The 17,903-nt window shown below is 43.4% G+C and overlaps 1 protein-coding gene across 1 annotated transcript in view; it reads left to right on the top strand.

The window, feature by feature from the left end:
* The window catches only part of znf804a (zinc finger protein 804A), a 308,168-nt gene extending 291,354 nt beyond the window's left edge, over positions 1-16,814 (top strand). The window contains exon 4 of the mRNA XM_039757723.1: positions 12,450-16,814. Within this exon, the coding sequence (XP_039613657.1) occupies positions 12,450-15,555 (3,106 nt within the window). The 3' untranslated portion in view covers positions 15,556-16,814. The remainder of the gene's footprint in view (positions 1-12,449) is intronic.
* Positions 16,815-17,903: the final 1,089 nt, after the last annotated feature.

Here is a 17,903-nt window from a genome sequence, read left to right as displayed (position 1 = left end):
TCTATCTATCTATCTATCTATTATATAGTGCCTTTCATATCTATCTATCTATCTATCTATCTATCTATCTTTCTATCTATCTATCTATCTATCTATCTATCTATCTATCTATCATATAGTGCCTTTCACATCTATCTATCTATCTATCTATCTATCTATCTATCTATCTATCTATCTATCTATCTATCTATCTATCGCCTTTCATATCTATCTATCTATCTATCTATCTATCTATCTATCTATTATATAGTGCCTTTCACATCTATCTATCTATCTATCTATCTATCTATCTATCTATCTATCTATCTATCTATCTATCTATTATATAGTGCCTTTCACATCTATCTATCTATCTATCTATCTATCTATCTATCTATCGCCTTTCACATCTATCTATCTATCTATCTATCTATCTATCTATTATATAGTGCCTTTCACATCTATCTATCTATCTATCTATCTATCTATCTATCTATCTATCTATCTATCTATCTATCTATTATATAGTGCCTTTCACATCTATCTATCTATCTATCTCTCTATCTCTCTGTCCATTTGCCTCTTGATTGGTGTGGTCTGGGGTGGGCGTGTCTGTGTTTTTCGTCGTCGACGGCGGTGCGTGTTGTGAGTATCTCTCTCTTTCTTTTTTGTTTGTTTGTTTTAGTTTTACGAATACTTTTTCAGTTTTTAAAGAGGACGCGATAGCGGCTTTGCCGCTATGGCGGCGTCTAAAGTGGTACGAGATGGCTTATCTCCAGATAGTTTTTCAGGTCTTTCCAGAAGGCACGCCGTAAGGTTGCTTGTTGATCCGGCGGTCTCGGTGGAGGCCTGCGTTATGGAGGTCAGTAGGGTGGTGGGGTGTAAGAATGTACGGTCAGCCTCCCGTATGAATAAAGCTGTGGTAATTTTTGTGGACGATGAAGCGCTGGTGCCCCGACTGGTCGAGCAGGGTGTTGTGCTTAACGGCGCGCTGATCTCCGTGCTGCCGCTGTCGACTCCTGCCCGTAAGGTTATCATTTCCAATGTACCTCCTTTCTTGAGTAATGAAATCTTGCAGCGCGAACTGCGCAGATATGGTGAAGTGATGTCTGCCATTACTATGATTCCACTGGGCTGCAGATCCCCTGATTTAAAGCATGTCGTGTCTTTTCGGCGACAGCTTTATATGATTTTAAAAAACGCAAATGATGAACTTAACGTGGCCTTAAAGTTCCGAGTGGAGGGTGTGGATTACGTGGTGTTTGTGAGTTCAGAATCAATGAAATGTTTCAGTTGTGGTAGAGCAGGCCATAAAGCGATTGACTGCAAAAGAGAGAATGTTTATTTAAGTGATGAAGAAAGTGGAGAGAGTGAGCCAGAGTCTGAAGAGGAGGAGGAGGAGGAGTTTGAAGAAGGTGAGCTGACTGATAGTGTGAGTGAATTAGATGAGAAGGAAACTGAGGAGCAACTGGAGCCTGCTGACAAAGGTGATACTGCAATAGACACTAAAAAGAGCAAGACAAAAATAACAAAGGTGTGCTGGCTGAGGCTGGTGATACACCTGTAGATGAGCCCAGTGTCCCAGGTGAAGGAGCCTCCGTCCTTATAGAAGGGCACACAGCTGAGACTGAGGAGGCCCTTGCTGGTCAGGCTGTAGAAGTCTGCAGTGATGAGAATGTCACCCTGCTTCAGGATGAAGGGGGCTGTAATGATACAGCAAGAGATGATCCGTCTCCAAGTGGTGCAACACTGCCCACTAATAGTGAGACAAATGTAGTCATGCCTAATGTAGTTACTACTGAGGGCAATCTTGAGTTGGACCTGGGCACTGAACAAAATGCAAGCAGCAGCAGCAGTAGGAAGGAAGTCAAAGGTGTAAGGAGAACAGCAGTGAGTGAGGCAGACAAGATGGAGGTGAGTGTGGAGTCGAGTGAGTGTAAGGAGACCTCACAAATCACCACTAGGAAAAGAAAGGAAGCAGTGGAGTCCACCACAGGCAAAAAAGATTTTAATGTCAGACAATCGGTCCAAAAAACAAATGGTATCAGTTAAAAAGAAGGATATTGCAGATAGTGGTGAAGGTGTGGAGGGTGAAGAAGAGAATACCTCCGACATTTCTGATAACACCTTCTCAGTGTTTGGTTTGGAGCCTAAAGGGGGTTACAGCACTAAGAGCATCAGAAAGTTTTTGGAATATTTAGAGGGAAAGAGGGGTGTTCAAGTGCAGGATTATTTTCCAGACCTTGAACTCTTTTGAGCTCAGCAAAAATATAAAGCGCAATGCAGCTAATTTAGGGTTGGACCAAAAGGAGACCACCAGGTTAAAAATGTAATGAGCAGAGTGCAAGATCCTTCAAAATAAGTCCTGATGGATACTGCAGTCATGAAAGTGAATCTCTTGGTCTTCTGGTGTGTTTGGTGTTTCTTTTGTGTTGTACCTATGGCTGAGTTACACGTGGGTACCCTAAATGTCAATGGCTGTCGAGATAATTTAAAGAGGACCTTGGTCTGTGATTTTTTAAAACAAAAGCACTTGGATGTGAGTTTTCTACAAGAGACCCACTCAGATCCACAGAGTCAGGCTGCCTGGTTGCAGGACTGGGGAGGGACAGGCTTTTTCAGTCATGGCACCAGTGTGAGCGCAGGGGTGGCGGTGCTGATTAGTAAACCTCCTTGTTAAAAATCACAAAGGTGACTGAGGTTATGGCTGGCAGACTTTTAGTTGTGAAGGCAGAGGAGGGCCCCCACTCGTTGGTTTTTATTAATGTTTATGCCCCCAATAACGGCACTGCCAGGGTGGATTTTTTTGAATTATTAAGGAAGGTTTTGGATGAATTTACAAATAATGAGATCGTCGTGCTGGGGATTTTAATTTTACAGAGGACTGGTTTATGGATAGAAATGGGGCCGAGCCACACTTGGGGTCAGTTAAGAAACTCAAGGAAATCGCCGAGACCTATGACTTGGTCGATGTGTGGCGCTCTCACTTTCCAGCTGACAGACAGTTCACATGGCTCAAAGGGAGCAGAGGGCACCTCTCGTTTGCTCGCTTAGATCGCTTTTACAGTTCAAAACGGCACCTCAATTTATTAACTAACACTCTCATCACTCCTGTCGCTTTTTCCGATCACTCTCTGGTTTCTGTTACTTTTCTCCTCCCATCTCCACAAAAATATAAATCTTACTGGCACTTCAACACAACTCTCCTTCAGGACAATCACTTTGTGGAATGTTTTAATTTCTTCTGGAAGCAGTGGAGTTCCACCAAACTGCAGTTCGAATCCCTGAGACAGTGGTGGACGTGTCCAAGGTGCAGATTCGTCAGTTCTGTCAACAGTACACTGAACACGTCACCAAGGCCTGTATTTTAAAATGAAGAAACTCGAGGAGGAGATCACCGAGATCCATCAGACTCTGCTAAATGGCTACTCTGAAGATCTGCTGAACAACCTGAGCACAAAGAAAACAACACTACGGGATTTATTGGAACTTGAGCTCACGGAGCTTTAATACGTTCTCGATTTCAAAATTTAACCACCTCGATGCACCTACAAAATTTTTCTTTGCTTTGGAAAAGAAGGAAGCCCAAGGAAAAGTTATTCATGTCCTCCAAAAAGACACTGGAGAAGAGCTGAGAGAGCCTGAGGACATCCGGGACTTTGCTGTGTCTTTTTACGAGACTTTGTTTTCAAAAGAGCCGCTCAGTTTCTCTTCTTCAGCCACTTTGCTACAAGGACTGCCTCACATTTCTGATGATTTAGCCGAGTTTATGGACAATGACCTCACTTTTCAAGAACTCACAATTGCACTCGAGGGTCTAAATACTGGGAAGACGCGGAATTGACGGCTTACCGGTTGAATTTATAAACATTTTTGGCGTTATTAGGTTTGACTTCTTCGAGGTGGTACAGGACAGTTTGCAAGCAGGGAGCTTCCGGTCAGCTGTCGCCGAGCTGTAGTCACGTTGCTACCTAAGAAAGGCAACCTTGCCTTCTGAAGAACTGGCGGCCCGTGAGCTTACTCTGCTCAGATTATAAAATCATCTCGAAGGGATTAGCGACGAGGCTGAGAAAAGTGATGGGCAGCATCATCAACCCCTACCAGTCCTACTGCGTACCGGACAGACAAATCCACGACAATATATTTGTGCTGAGGGACATCATTTCTGCATCGAAAGCTCTCAATATCGATGTTGGCGTTCTGTCGTTAGATCAAGAAAAGGCTTTTGATCGGGTCGATCACAAATATTTATTTACAACTTTAAGAGCGTTTGGTTTTGGTTTACATTTTATAAGGTATATCAAACTGTTGTATTCCAACGTGTTTGGAGTATTAAAAATCAATGGGGTGTTAAGCGGCCATTCGCTGTGACCAGGGGGATTCGTCAGGGGTGTCCTTTGTCAGGGATGTTATATGCCATCTCCATTGAACCTTTTCTTAGGCAGCTTGATAAACACCTACAAGGATTCACAATTCCGCTGTCTAAAAACTTAACGTTTAAATTTCTGGCCTATGCAGATGACATCGTGGTGTTTGTGGATTCTGATGCAGACGTCTCCGCTGTATGTAAATGTTTAACACTTTTTGAAGGAGCATCTTCTGCTAAAGTTAACTGGGAGAAGGGGAATGCATATTTATCAGGGGACTGGGCACATCGTCCTCCACCAGTCTTGCCATCAGGGCTGGGCTGGAGTAGGAAAGCTTTCCGTTATCTCGGGGTTGTGCTGGGTGGTGAGGATACTGAAAAGGACAACTGGGAGGGCTTTTACAACAGATTGACTTGAGGTTAAAGAAATGGCAGTGGATTGCACCTAAACTCTCTTTTAGAGGAAGAGTTCTCATTATTAACAATCTCGTGGCCTCCATGCTGTGGCACAGACTGAGGAGTGTTGACCCGCCAGCAGGCCTCTTACACTCCATACAAACATTATTAGTTGACTTTTTTTGGAATGGCATGCACTGGCTCAAGAAAGGACTCATCAGTTTACCGGTGGAGGAAGGAGGACAAGGGCTGATTGATGTCTGCTGTAAGGCCGCTAGTTTCAGGTTGATGGTCTTACAACGCCTGTTTTTTTCTTTGGAACCATTAATTTGGAAAAAGTGGCTCTTTCATTTTTCCATAAGATTGAAAATTTGAGTTTTGATGTGCAGTTATTGCTAATGGACTTGAGCAGGTTTGATCTCACTCGTTACCCAAATTTTATAAGGGAGTTTTACGTACTTGGAGCTGCTTTCTTCAGAGAGTGCCATCCAAATCACCTTCGCTTTCAATGAACCCCTCATTTTAATTCTTTATTCACATGTCCACTACTTTTTAAAATTAGTTTTGTAAAGACTTTGATTAAAAGTGGAATTGTGGTTTGTTCTCAATTATTGGAGGAAGACAACAAGAGTTTTAAAGATTCAACTGTGTTGGCTTCAAGGATGGGTATACGATCAATAAGAACGGTCAATTATTTACTGTCCTTTATGGCAAAAGACCTCATTAGGCTTAGAGAAAATCAGGGGAACTCGACTTCAGTACATCCAAAGATGGAGGAGGAGGAGGACTGTTTTTCTGATCTGGAGGTGGAACCTAAATTAGACATGAATGGTGTGAGGGAGGACTCGATTTTAAGGTTTGATAGACAAGAAAAATGTTTTTTTCGATCTTTAACTAAAAAAGATATGTATGTGTACTGCATTAAAGTTTTTCATTTTCCAAATCTAAAAAACACCATCATGACGCCCTGGACTGAAAAATTAAATGTAAAGGCGGAGGTCAGCCCAGCATGGAGAGAATTTTATAAACCACCTAATAATAAGAGAGCAGGCGATCTCCAATGGAGAATCGTACACGGGGTCATCGCTACTAATGTGTTTTTAAGTAAAATTCAAAGTGATGTGAGCGATAAATGTGCCTTCTGTGGGGAGAGAGAGACTGTATATCATTTATTCTTGTATTGTACGAGACTGCAAACTCTGTTTATGTACTTTCAAAAAATATGTGAAAAATTTAATGTTTCTTTTGATGATCAGAAATTTATTTGGGGCATGAAATACAACAAAAAATCAAAATCAAAACTTCAACTTTTAAATTATTTATTTGGGCAGGCAAAATTATCCATTTTAAAAAGCCGTAATAATAAACAGAGTAGTTTGTTACCAGATGATGTACTGTTTATTTTCAAATTTTATGTAATTTCAAGAATTAGGCTGGAATTTACTTATTATAAAACAATGTGTAATATTGAAGAATTTGAAAAAGTGTGGGGAGTGAAGGGGGTGCTGTGCTCTATTGAGGAGGGGCAACTAAAAATTAATTTGGAATAACAAAGAAGAATAGCGGGTGAGCGATTGTTATGTTAAACATTAGAAGGATTAGACAGAGTACTGAATACTAAATACAGACTTGTGTACTTAACTTAATGTGTGGGGACCGGGGAGTAGTGGAGGAGTAAAAAAATAATAACTGGGAATGAAAAGTATTGGTAGGCATCAACAATATGTTTTAATGTGCGGAGTAGGAGGAGTGTAAAGGGGGAGTAGTGGTGGGCTTTGTATTATAATGAATTGTTAAACTTTTGATTATATTATTTATGTGAGTAGGAGGAGTGTAAAGGGGAAGTAGTGGTGGTTGGCTGATATATAACTTTTTGTTTTATCTTGAATATTGGGATTGTTTGTCTTATGACTGTATATATTGTTAATGTTCAAAATAAAGGTCTTTTTAAAAAATAAAAAATAAAAATATCTATCTATCTATCTATCTATCTATCTATCTATCTATCTATCTATCTATCTATCTATCTATCTATCTATCTATCTATCATATAGTGCCTTTCCTATCTATCTATCATATAGTGCCTTTCCTATCTATCTATCTATCTATCTATCTATCTATCTATCTATCTATCTATCTATCTATCTATCTATCTATCTATCTAGTAAGAGAGCAATGACTTTAAGATCTCCACAGATATTCTAGTTGTACATGCTATACTGGACGTACTTCAGCAACAGTTCTATATTCTCATACGTTTCTTAGCCAACAGGTGCTGAAGGATAAATGTTGTGTCGCATGCGGCTGGGGGTGGAGCCCAGCCGAGATGCCCAGGAGGACCGGAGGAGGGCTTGTGCCTCCTCCAGACCACAAGGGGTCGACCGCCCTGGTTATGTTGGGGGCCACGGGTAGAGGGCTTGGAAGCCCAACCCTGTAGGGGCCAGTGGCCACCGCCAGGCGGTGCCCCGGTGCCTGAAGAACCCTGGACCTCAGCACTTCCGCCACACCAGGAAGTGCTGGGGGGAAGAAGACTGGGGACACCTGGAGGGCTTCTGTGTGCGCAGCCGGCACTTCCGCCACACAGGGGTGTGTCCGCGGGGGATTGCCGGGAAGCAACATGAAGCCCATCCGGGTTGGGATAAAAGGGGCCGCCTCCCTCCGTTCATTAGCAAGAGTCGGGTGGAAGAGGACGGAGCTGGAGAGTGGAGTGGAGTCGGCCAGAAGGAAAGGCATTAGCTGACTGTGAGGCCGGGACTTTGGGGGATCGGTGTTGGAGGCACTGGAATGTGCACTTTTGAACATTGTAAATATTGTACATAATAAACGTGTGTTGGGTGAACTAACGATGTCCATCTGTCTGTGTCCGGGTCCAGTTCCACAGTTGCCATTGTGTAGCAGAACAGCTTTCAGGCTTAACATTGACGAATCAATGAAGAGACGCCAGTCTTCCAGGTTGTGATCACAACCCAAGGCCGAGAACAATCCTTCAATGTCACAACAGAAACAGAGACTGTCGACTTGTGCAAAAAATTTGGTTATATCATGATGTCAGCCTCGAAACACAGAAATTTTCATACCTGGTGACAGCAAACACCATTTGTGCAGTCTCGAACCCAGCAGTTCAGCTTTTGCTGGCAGCATCTTCACCAACAAGCGTAACCAAAGAACAATTTAGCTATGGATAACCAAAAATGGCAGAACCAAAGAAACGCACGATAGTGCAGAAAATTTCAGACATGGTGAGAAAATGAATATTTCTTCCTAGATGTCAAGGGCAAGTGTGACTATTTGCAATGAAACTATGGCAGTGGTGAAAGAGTATAATGTGTGTCGACACTACGAAAGCAAACATCCAACCTGCACGTCCTACAATGGTGCTGAGGGAGAACAGAAAGTTAAGCAAATGGCAGCCAGTCTGCCAGCTCAACAACAGTATGCTAACAAAACACAAGAAAATGCCACAAGAGCCAGTTAGGAGGAAGCAGAGCTCACTGCCCATCATGGGAAACCTTTCTCAGATAGTGACTTCATAAAACAGTACCTCTCTAAAGTTGCAGGAATAATGTCAGTCAGTCAGTCATTGTCCAACCTGCTATATCCTAGCTATAGGGTCACAGGGGTCTGCAGGAGCAAATCCCAGCCAACACAGGGTGCAAGGCAGGAACAAATACTATGGCGGGGTGCCAGCCCACCACAGGGCACACACACACACCCACACCAAGCACAATTTAGGATCACCAATGCAACTGGCACTCTGCGCCATGCCAGATCTGTGCATCTCCCTCGGCTGCTTTACTTCGTAGCGACAGCAGTGAGCATTAAAAAGGGTCCTCTCAATGTATTTTGCTTTTGGGAGGTCCATCTTGGGGGCTTGACAAATACTGAGGGCCTTATTACCATCTGGGAATTTCCATCCATCTCTTTGCTCCGTCTCTCGACTGGTTTCAGCCGGAATTCCAGAAACGTCGCCGCGCTTCATTGCCATGAATGAAGGCTCCGATTCCCTGCTCTAGTCCAAGATGCCCATGATGGGATGCCCCTTTGTCGCTACAAGGAAATTCTGTGGAGGGCAGGGGCTCAGGAGTAGACCGGTAGATAGAATGGTGCTCTGGCATTGCCACTGCCTTCTTGCTCTCACCAGTCGGTAGGACACTTTGCTTGGAGTGGTCAGCCGGAGGAAACCCACACAGACATGGGGAGAACATGCAAACTCCACTCCCAGGAAGCGAACCTAGGTCTCCTTACTGCGAGGCAGCAGCACTACCATTGTGCCACCATAGGAATAATGTGCCTGGAGGAAATGCAGGAATTTAACAACATTCACTTGTCCAGAAACACAGTTGTGTGGCGAATTGAAGATTAGTCAGCTTACTTAAAACATCAAGTGTCAGGTAACGCTTGTGCCTTTGATTTTTACTCGATGTGATGATAGCGCTTTATAATACAATAGCAGAATACCCGCGCTTCGCAGTGGAGAATAGATATCTACATATACACACACACATATATATATATATATATATATATATATATATATATATATATATATATATATATATATATATATATATAAATGTAGATAGGGGTGTGTGTATATATATATACACATACATACATATATATACACATACATATACTTGGATGAGGTCTCCAGGACTCTAAAAATATCCAAACCTAATTATGTCATACCATCTACTGTTAAACCATACTTCTATCATTTTTATTATTATGCTGTATTAAGGATTTGTTCTGTTCTGTGTATTGTGTTGTATTGACCCCCTACTTTTGACACCCACTGCACGCCCAACCTACCTGGAAAGGGGTCTCTCTTTGAACTGCCTTTCCGAGGTTTCCTCCATTTTCCCTACAAGGTTTTTTGGGAGTTTTCCTTGTCTTCTCAGAGAGTCAAGGCTGGGGGCTGTCAAGAGGCAGGGCCTGTTAAAGCCCATTGCGGCACTTCCTGTGTGATTTTGGGCTATGCAAAAATAAACTGTATTGTAAACTGTATGTGTCTATATGTGTGTGTATAGCTTTGGTCACTGAGTGCAAGGAAAATAATAAAATATAGTCTATAAGTTATTAAACAGTAAAACATTAACGTTTTAAGAAGTACAGGTACATTGAGCACTACTGGAGTGGTTTCAGGTAAACTACATTTTAAAGACTGTGTAACACAACAGGTAAGTAACTAACAGCAGCTAAAATGTATATGGATCATCTCTCGGTAGTAGATCCCTTTTGAAAGGCTACACGGGCTGTGGTATAGAAATTACATTTTCTATGTGAACGTTCAAATTTGTGCCTCTGGTAATGTGCCTTACCGGCATTTAAAGAAAATTAGTTTTGTGTCCTCTGCAGTGTTAAGAGAGAAAGGTTTTGGTTTGGGATAAAAGGAAAAAAGGTGTAAAGAAAGGAAAGTTGCCTTTTTCTTTTATATAGTATAGAGAGATGTGTTCGCTGACGTTATGATCGCCTTTTGGGGACAGTCGCGGTGGGTCTTGTGTAGACTGGTGAGACGTCCCCGCCATTAATCGGCTGTGATGGCACTGTCAGTCCTCCACTCTGTGCGTGTCTTCATAATCCGAGGTGATGACCTCATAATGTATACGTGCAAAAGAAAGTGTGAATCGCCTTAATATTATTTTTCCGTGGTGTAGAAAAGGGGTCCCGTGTTTGCACTTGTCTGGGCTATAGCGCAGGGGGAGGATGAAAAAAATTAAAAGTGCTCACTTTGACTTAAGGCAGAAGCGCAGTCAGCGTCTCAAAGGCCGGCACAGCTATGCACGCTGGCTGCTCGACTTTTGCTGGGCAGGAGACCCCAGTTTTTGCAGACACGTTCATGATATCAAAAGTCTCAGCTCTTTGGAGGTCATTCATATATATAATATACCCGCGGAGAAGTAGTGTGTTAAAGAAGTAATGAAAAAGAAAAGGAAACATTTTAATAATAACGTAACATGATTGACATTGTCATGAGTGTTGCTGTCATATATATGCCTGCCTAAATAAGTCACCCTCGCTTGCTCTTACTTTTTACCGTTCATTTAATCATGGCTAGTGGCGGAAAAATTATAAAATGGAAGGAGGATGGCTTTACCAAAACAATTATTGATGGCGAATCGATTATTCATAAAGCTTGAATTGGTGATCTGTTTTTCTGTGTTAACCTCATATTTTTTCATACTTCTTCTCAAACTAAGGTGGTGCGAGGGTAAAATGAATCGGGATGCGTGATCAATGTAATCGTGTACCAGGAAATCATGCATTGACAAAAGCTCCCTTTGCTTGTAATGCAAAGTGTGATTAAATGCATTATTTTTTAACGCGTTATGGAGCACATGCATCGAAGCTTCTCAGCTGTGCTTGTGCTAAGAAAAGGAAAGATTTTAAAAATAACGTAACACGATTGTCAATGTGACCTTTTGTAAGTAGTGCCTGGAGGATTCAGTGTGGAGAAACTCGAGAGACGCGTGTATTAACTTGTGGATTTTTCTGTGAGTATTTGGTGGCATTCTGACGAAGTTGCTTCGGAAGACGGCGTTAGCTGCGGAGCTCAGCTCAGAGCCAAATGAGATGAATGGGAGGGAGATGATGACGTGACTCCCCACCGCCTTAACTGTCAATCCCCACAAACACAGTCTCGGAATTTGCATAAGCACACCCCTTCACCTACAATTTTAACTTAGTTACAAAGTGATCAAAACTCTCGTTTATATCCTGCGTCCTCTCATTAAACTTGTATCCCGCATTACCTGTGGGCATGTGAAACGCCAGCGGTAGCCTGTCTATGAACTTAATTTAAAGTTTCGGTTTACACCTTGCTTTCTTTCCGAGACAGCAACACTCATGAATATGGTAGTAAATGTCACTCGCTCGCTTCTTATTGTTTCGCTGCCTTCTCAATTATATAATGCAAGTTTTCTTAAGCGCTTTTTGGAGGTCTTCCTGGTTTTCTACGTACTGCGTTGACAGTCAGTTCACGTGATTACGTGGGAGGCGTGATGATGTCACACGAAACTCCGCCCCCCACGTCTTTCCAGCTCAACTCCATTACAGTTAATGGAGAAAAATACCTTCCAGTTATGACCATTAGGCGTAGAATTTCGAAATGAAACCTGCCCAACTTTTGTAAGTAAGCTGTAAGGAATGAGCCTGCCAAATTTCAGCCTTCTACCCACACGGGAAGTTGGAGAATCAGTGATGAGTCAGTGAGTGAGTGAGTGAGTGAGGGCTTTGCCTTTTATTAGTGTAGATAAATGAAACCCATTAATGGAGAGCTGTGATGCTGTTTTTTCTTTAAGCAGATTCAATTATGAAGCATCATTTTCCGACATTTCATTGATTTTGCTAGCTTAATACACAGGAGGTGAGGCAATATACTGTAGCTTACCTCTAGTGGGTGGCCCAGCCCTGGGTATATTTCTGGGCATGTGGCCCCCAGTGAAAAACATCTGGACACTCCTGACCTAAGCTAATTAAAATAAAGTAATTTTGCAATTTTATGCAAATATATTTATTTAGTTTGCAAATGAATCACAATTACAATTACAATTACATGAAAGAGGTCGGCGGCAAAACTTTTTTTTTTAAATTCCTTAGACTTTCCTTTCCACCCTTTCATCGCCATGCGTTTGTTCCTGTTTGATGCTGTGGCTCTCCACTTATATCCTTAAACATTCTTCTGTTCTGTTTTGTGCTTGCTTTCCAGTGCCCCCGGATGCGGTCCGATGTTCAAATCGACCACCGTCGCCGTGGAGACGACCTTCAGGGAAATTCAGAGCGGATGCGACCCTGCCATCACCTGTAGCGTGCCAACATTTGGAGACCTCGGCTCCATTGTCTACTCGAGTCCAGATGGGTCGATCGAGCAGCCATTTGGTGGCAAAGTTAAGAAGCACATCTACAGGCAAAAAGTGGGCTTCTCCTTTTCGTTCACAAAAAAGGCGTCCATCAAGCTGGAATCCTCGGCAGCGGTGTTTTCCGAAAATGCAGAAGAGGTGTCGAGGGAGTTGAGCTTTCGAAAGAGAAAACGGATAGACTTTGGAGACCACTCCCCGCAGAGTGTGGTCCCCTTAGAACGGTTATTTAACCCCAAAGAGAAAATGTGCTGCCACGATGCCCATCTGGCGAGTGATACCACCCACCAAACGTCTATGCAATCCTGTGAGTCAAGCGGTGCTTCTGTGAAGGACTGCAATCTGGAGTCAACCTGTTCTGAGAATGGGCTTATCCACCCTTCTCCCATCTCCACTGTGCCAACGATAAATGTGGGCGATGTGAGGGAGGACAAACTGGACTTACTAGAAGGTGATGTGATGGATGTGAGACAGAATTTACAAGTAGAAGAAGACATCACGAGAAAAGAAGGAAGACTCGAGGGGGAACGTTTCGGCGAAGATGATACAGACCTCGTGAGGCCTACCGAGGAGTCTTCTGCTCTCCAGCACAAAGAACAAAGTTTGGAAAACATTGGAATACAGGAAGGCGAGTGTTTTGATGCAGGGAATTCCAACATGGCACTACCATCTGAGGCGTCTTCTACCCCTTCACAGAAAGATCCAGAGACTGAACAAAATCCACGCATCTTCACAAAGCCCTCTCAGCCTTTCGTTCCCGTTTTGGGTAAAGATGGGTCAACGGTACTTCAATGGCCTTCAGAGATGCTGCTCTTCACGAAAACAGAGCCATCCTTATCCTACAGCTGTAACCCTCTATATTTTGATTTTCGATTATCAAGGAATAAGATGGACTCTCCAAAAACAAAATGTCAAATATGCAAAGCACACGTCCTCCAGACGTCCCACGAAGATAGGGGTACCAGACAAGAGGATAATACAACACCCGATGACCGGGGCAGAGACACTGAGATTCCAACTCTTGACCTTACTGACTCTAGTGAGATCCGTGGTCACTCCATACTCATCTCGGAATCTGACGACAATCATCTGAATGAACCCCGGGGTTCAATCAAAATAAAACGGCATAAGAGGTCCAAGAAATGTCACGAAGCCGGTGAAGATCATCATGAGGAATTGCAGAAAAGCGGTAGCAGCGAAAAGTGTGAGTGCTGCAGTAAGAGGAGGAGAAAGCGTCGGAAAACACCATCCATCAAAGATGGAGAAGCTGGTCCTGATGCGGATGGAGGTGTCACCATCTTGGAGGGCATTCATCAGCTGAATGAGACTGATCTCATTTCTGAGGTGATGAACAATCATGAGCAGGTAGAGCCTTCCCAAAAAGAGGAACGTGTGGAGGACACACATTGGGATGGACATAAACAAGAGAACGTTCTTGTGGATGCAATTGGCAACCAACAAGGGGATGCCTTAGACCTGGAGAAGGACAATGCTGATGGAGAACCGGTGCTGGAATGCGGCAGAGGAGATGAACGAACTCCATCGACCATGAGCACGATCTCCGAAATGCCTGCCGCCTGCGTCATCGGTGAGTCGGTGGAGCGAACCCACAGGAGACTCGTGCGTACAGCCCGACTCTTAAGCAAGAGACGTGCACCCAACAACGACCACCAGGGATTCTTTCCGAAACAACGGCTGTATTCAAGGCTGACCTCACTGAGCAAAGTGTCCTACCGACTGGTGAGAGCAAGAAGGCAATGGCAACGCCAGAGCACCATTCTGTCTACCGGTAAGCCAACGAAGAAAAGGAAAAGGAAGAGAAAAATCTACCTCGGCGGTCAGGGCTTCTTGATCAGCTGGAGTGTGGACCATCATGGCCGCAATCCCTTGCAGGGTTCCATCCAGCCGAACCTTTGCATGGAAAGCACAGATTCGTTTTCGAACAACGTCCAAGAGGGTGAAGGAAAACCGGTGAGCCTGGAAATTACGAAGGATTTAGTACCAGCGAGCAAACTCCTGAGCCCCTGCCCTCCACAGAATTTCCTTGTAGCGACGGAGGGGCATCCCATTGTGGGCATCTTGGACTGGAGCAGGGAATCGGAACCTTCGCTCGTGGCGATGAAGCGCGGCGACATTTCTGGAATTCCGGCTAAAACCAGTCGAGAGACGGAGCAAAGAGATGGATGGAAATTCTCAGATGGTAATAAGGCACTCAGTATTTGTCAAGCCCCCAAGATGGACCCCCCAAAAGCAAAAGACATTGAGAGGACCCTTTTTAAAGCTCACTGCTGTCGCTACGAAGTAAAGCAGCCGAGGGAGATGCACAGATCTGGCGTGGCGCAGACTGATTTTTTCCGACACGGTCTCAAAAGCCCACCTCATTTACCGTTTCAGGAGGCAAAGTTAAGCCGACACGATTTCAAACCGGGACGCTTTAGTGGTCCATTCCTGGCAGCTCCGCAGACTTTGTTGTTATCTCCAGATCAGCCAGATGCCTACAAAGCCCTTCAGTTTCCAGGCCACAAGAACTTTTTGCACCAGCAGAGGTTGTCGAGCAGGTTCAAACCGGTCATTGCCATCCCAACCCATGCTGTGTCTTCTCCTGCTGTGCATCCCATTCACGTACAGCCTCCCCTTTCATCGGCGGCCATCACCATCCAGCACACCATCCTTCAGAACCACAACGCCACCATAGCTGCCACCTGTTCCTTCCTGCAGCCTCATCCAGTCCTATTTCCGCAGGTCTTGCCCCTCTCCAGAGCCCCTCATCTACCCTTAAGTGCAAGTATGTGTCCGGGAAGTCGGCCGCCTTTCATTCCTGCTTCCCAAATGCCAATGGTGGCACCAGGGGCCCTCCATCAAGGCCCAGTGACAATTCATGCGTTGCCACATTCAGCCGTCTTTTCACCACTGCTGCCACCCCATCCTCCAGTTATCCCATTACAGCCATTATTTTGAATATGTACATTAAAAATCACACACACACACATACACACACCGTATTGCTTCCAATTTAAGACGTATCCCCATTATAAAAACAGATTTTCAGAGGATTAAAAAAATGACTGGCATATACAAAAATTTTAAATAAACATATCGGCATATTTTCATGGAATCATTTTTATTGGACGAGTCAGCCCACTCATAATCGCTGTCTCCTTCACAAGTCCAACTGCCCACCCACACTTGTCCTTTACAGGCCCACCCGCTCCCAATCACCATCCCATTCAAAAGCCTGCTCAACCACCTGCACCCAATCGTGCTTCCCTTCACAAGCAGGTGCCCAATCGCTGTCTCGATCACAAAACTCGCACCTGCCTAGGTCTTCCTCCCACCTGTGCCCCATTGCTGTTCCTTTCACAGTGCCCATGCTTATTTGCTTTCCCCTTCACAAAACCTGCCCAACTGGGCATGACCAATTGCTATTTCCTCCATAATTACCGTCGAACCCCATTTGCCCAATTGCTATTCCCTTCACAAGCCTGCCTGCCCAACCACCTCTGCCCAATTGCTGTCCCTTTCACACTGCTTACACCCGTTTGCCATCCCCTTCAAAAGCCTGATCGTTAGCAACCACTTGCTGTGCCCAACCTTTTTGTGCACTTCACTACCCTGACCGCCATCACCCAGTTGCTGTTCTCTTCAGATGCCCACTCACACACCAAACGCTTGTCCCTTTGTGCCCAATCTCTGTCCCCCCCACTTCAAAATTGCACCCCTCTGTTTATTGGTGTCCAATTGTTGTCCCCTTCACAGGCACAGGCACAGTCACGGCCAATTGCTTTCCCCTTCAATATCCTGTGGTCCCGACTGCCTGTGTCCACTTGCTGCTCCCTTCACAAGTACATGACAAAATCACCATCCTGTACCCAAAACTCACCCACCCAGGTGTGCCCAATTGCTGTTCCCTTCTAAATGGCTGGCCAGCCACACCCATCTGTTGTCCTTTTCCTATGTCTAGTCGATGTCCCCTTCACAATGGCTAACTAGCCACACCCAACTGCAGTCCCTTTCGTATGTCCAGTCACTGTCCTCAAGGCCACCTGGCCACCTGCAGGTGTCTCGTCGCTATCCATTCCCTCACAAGCCCACACAAACTCACTTTCTTATCTGTTTAGCTGCAGACAGTCTTATAAAAGTATGTGACAATGAAATACCTCAAATTTTAGATGCACCCTAATTTTAACTTTAGAAACAAGTGGCAAAAGTGAATTTTAATTAGGGAGCAATACAGTATGTATATGTATATATATATATATATATATATATATGTGTGTGTGTGTGTATTTTCATATATTTTAACATAAATATTCAAAATAATGGCTTATGCGTATATATGTATGGTGTATGTGTGTGTATATGTGAACATGTAATTACATTTATAGTATATAAAATAACAGGACACACTTTAGGCATCTTTTCTAAAGCAGCTATTTACAGCCTATAGCAATTTTATTAACTCTATTGTTAACGATAATACATTATTAAAATAACTGAAATCTTGAAGTATGTTACGTACTCTCAATTGTCATTGTGTTATATCATGTTAAAGAGGCTAACAGTATGTTTTGTAACACGGAGACTGTTAATAGCTGCTAAACTAAAATATTACCAAATGGTGTTTTACATATACACTAAGTCCTAGAAATAGATTGTTTTGATGAATAAATTGGCCGTTAGTGTAAGGTATTAATAACACACACACACACACATATATATATATATATATATATATATATATATATATATATATATATATATATATATATATATATATATATATATATATATATACATTGCTATGAAATTATAATAATTATTAATATACGCATACAGAGACATATGTTCCGTGTGGGTGTGTATGTACTACAGTATATGTACATGGAGATGCAATAAACATACGTCAATCAAATGCCAGTTGCTATATTCAATATACAATACATATAGGTGTGTGTGTGTGTGTGTTGGTATCCTAATGTATTCACCAGGATCAACATCTACGTCACAAATGAATTCACGATCATCAGGTAAACACAGAATACTAATAGACAGATCAACAAAACCTTTGCCATCTCTCTTACCACTTCATAGTTGCCCATCTGAAAGTACCCCACAAAAGCCCCCCACACTGATATCTTCTCCTGTTCCTGGTCTATGTCTTCCTCCTTTCCATTAAGCTTTCCTTCAGTCCCTCCAACTAACTCCAGAACTCCATGGGAATTTTGACTCAAGGTGGCTGCAGACCTCAGACCAGCAATCTGTGCTGCCCACTGTTGGCCAGATGGTCTCTTAACTTCTCCCAATCC

This window comes from Polypterus senegalus, chromosome 6 (assembly GCF_016835505.1).
Source record: "Polypterus senegalus isolate Bchr_013 chromosome 6, ASM1683550v1, whole genome shotgun sequence".
NCBI lineage: Eukaryota > Metazoa > Chordata > Cladistia > Polypteriformes > Polypteridae > Polypterus > Polypterus senegalus.
Note: the sequence above shows the minus strand (reverse complement) of the source record. Positions and strands in the feature narration are given on the sequence as shown.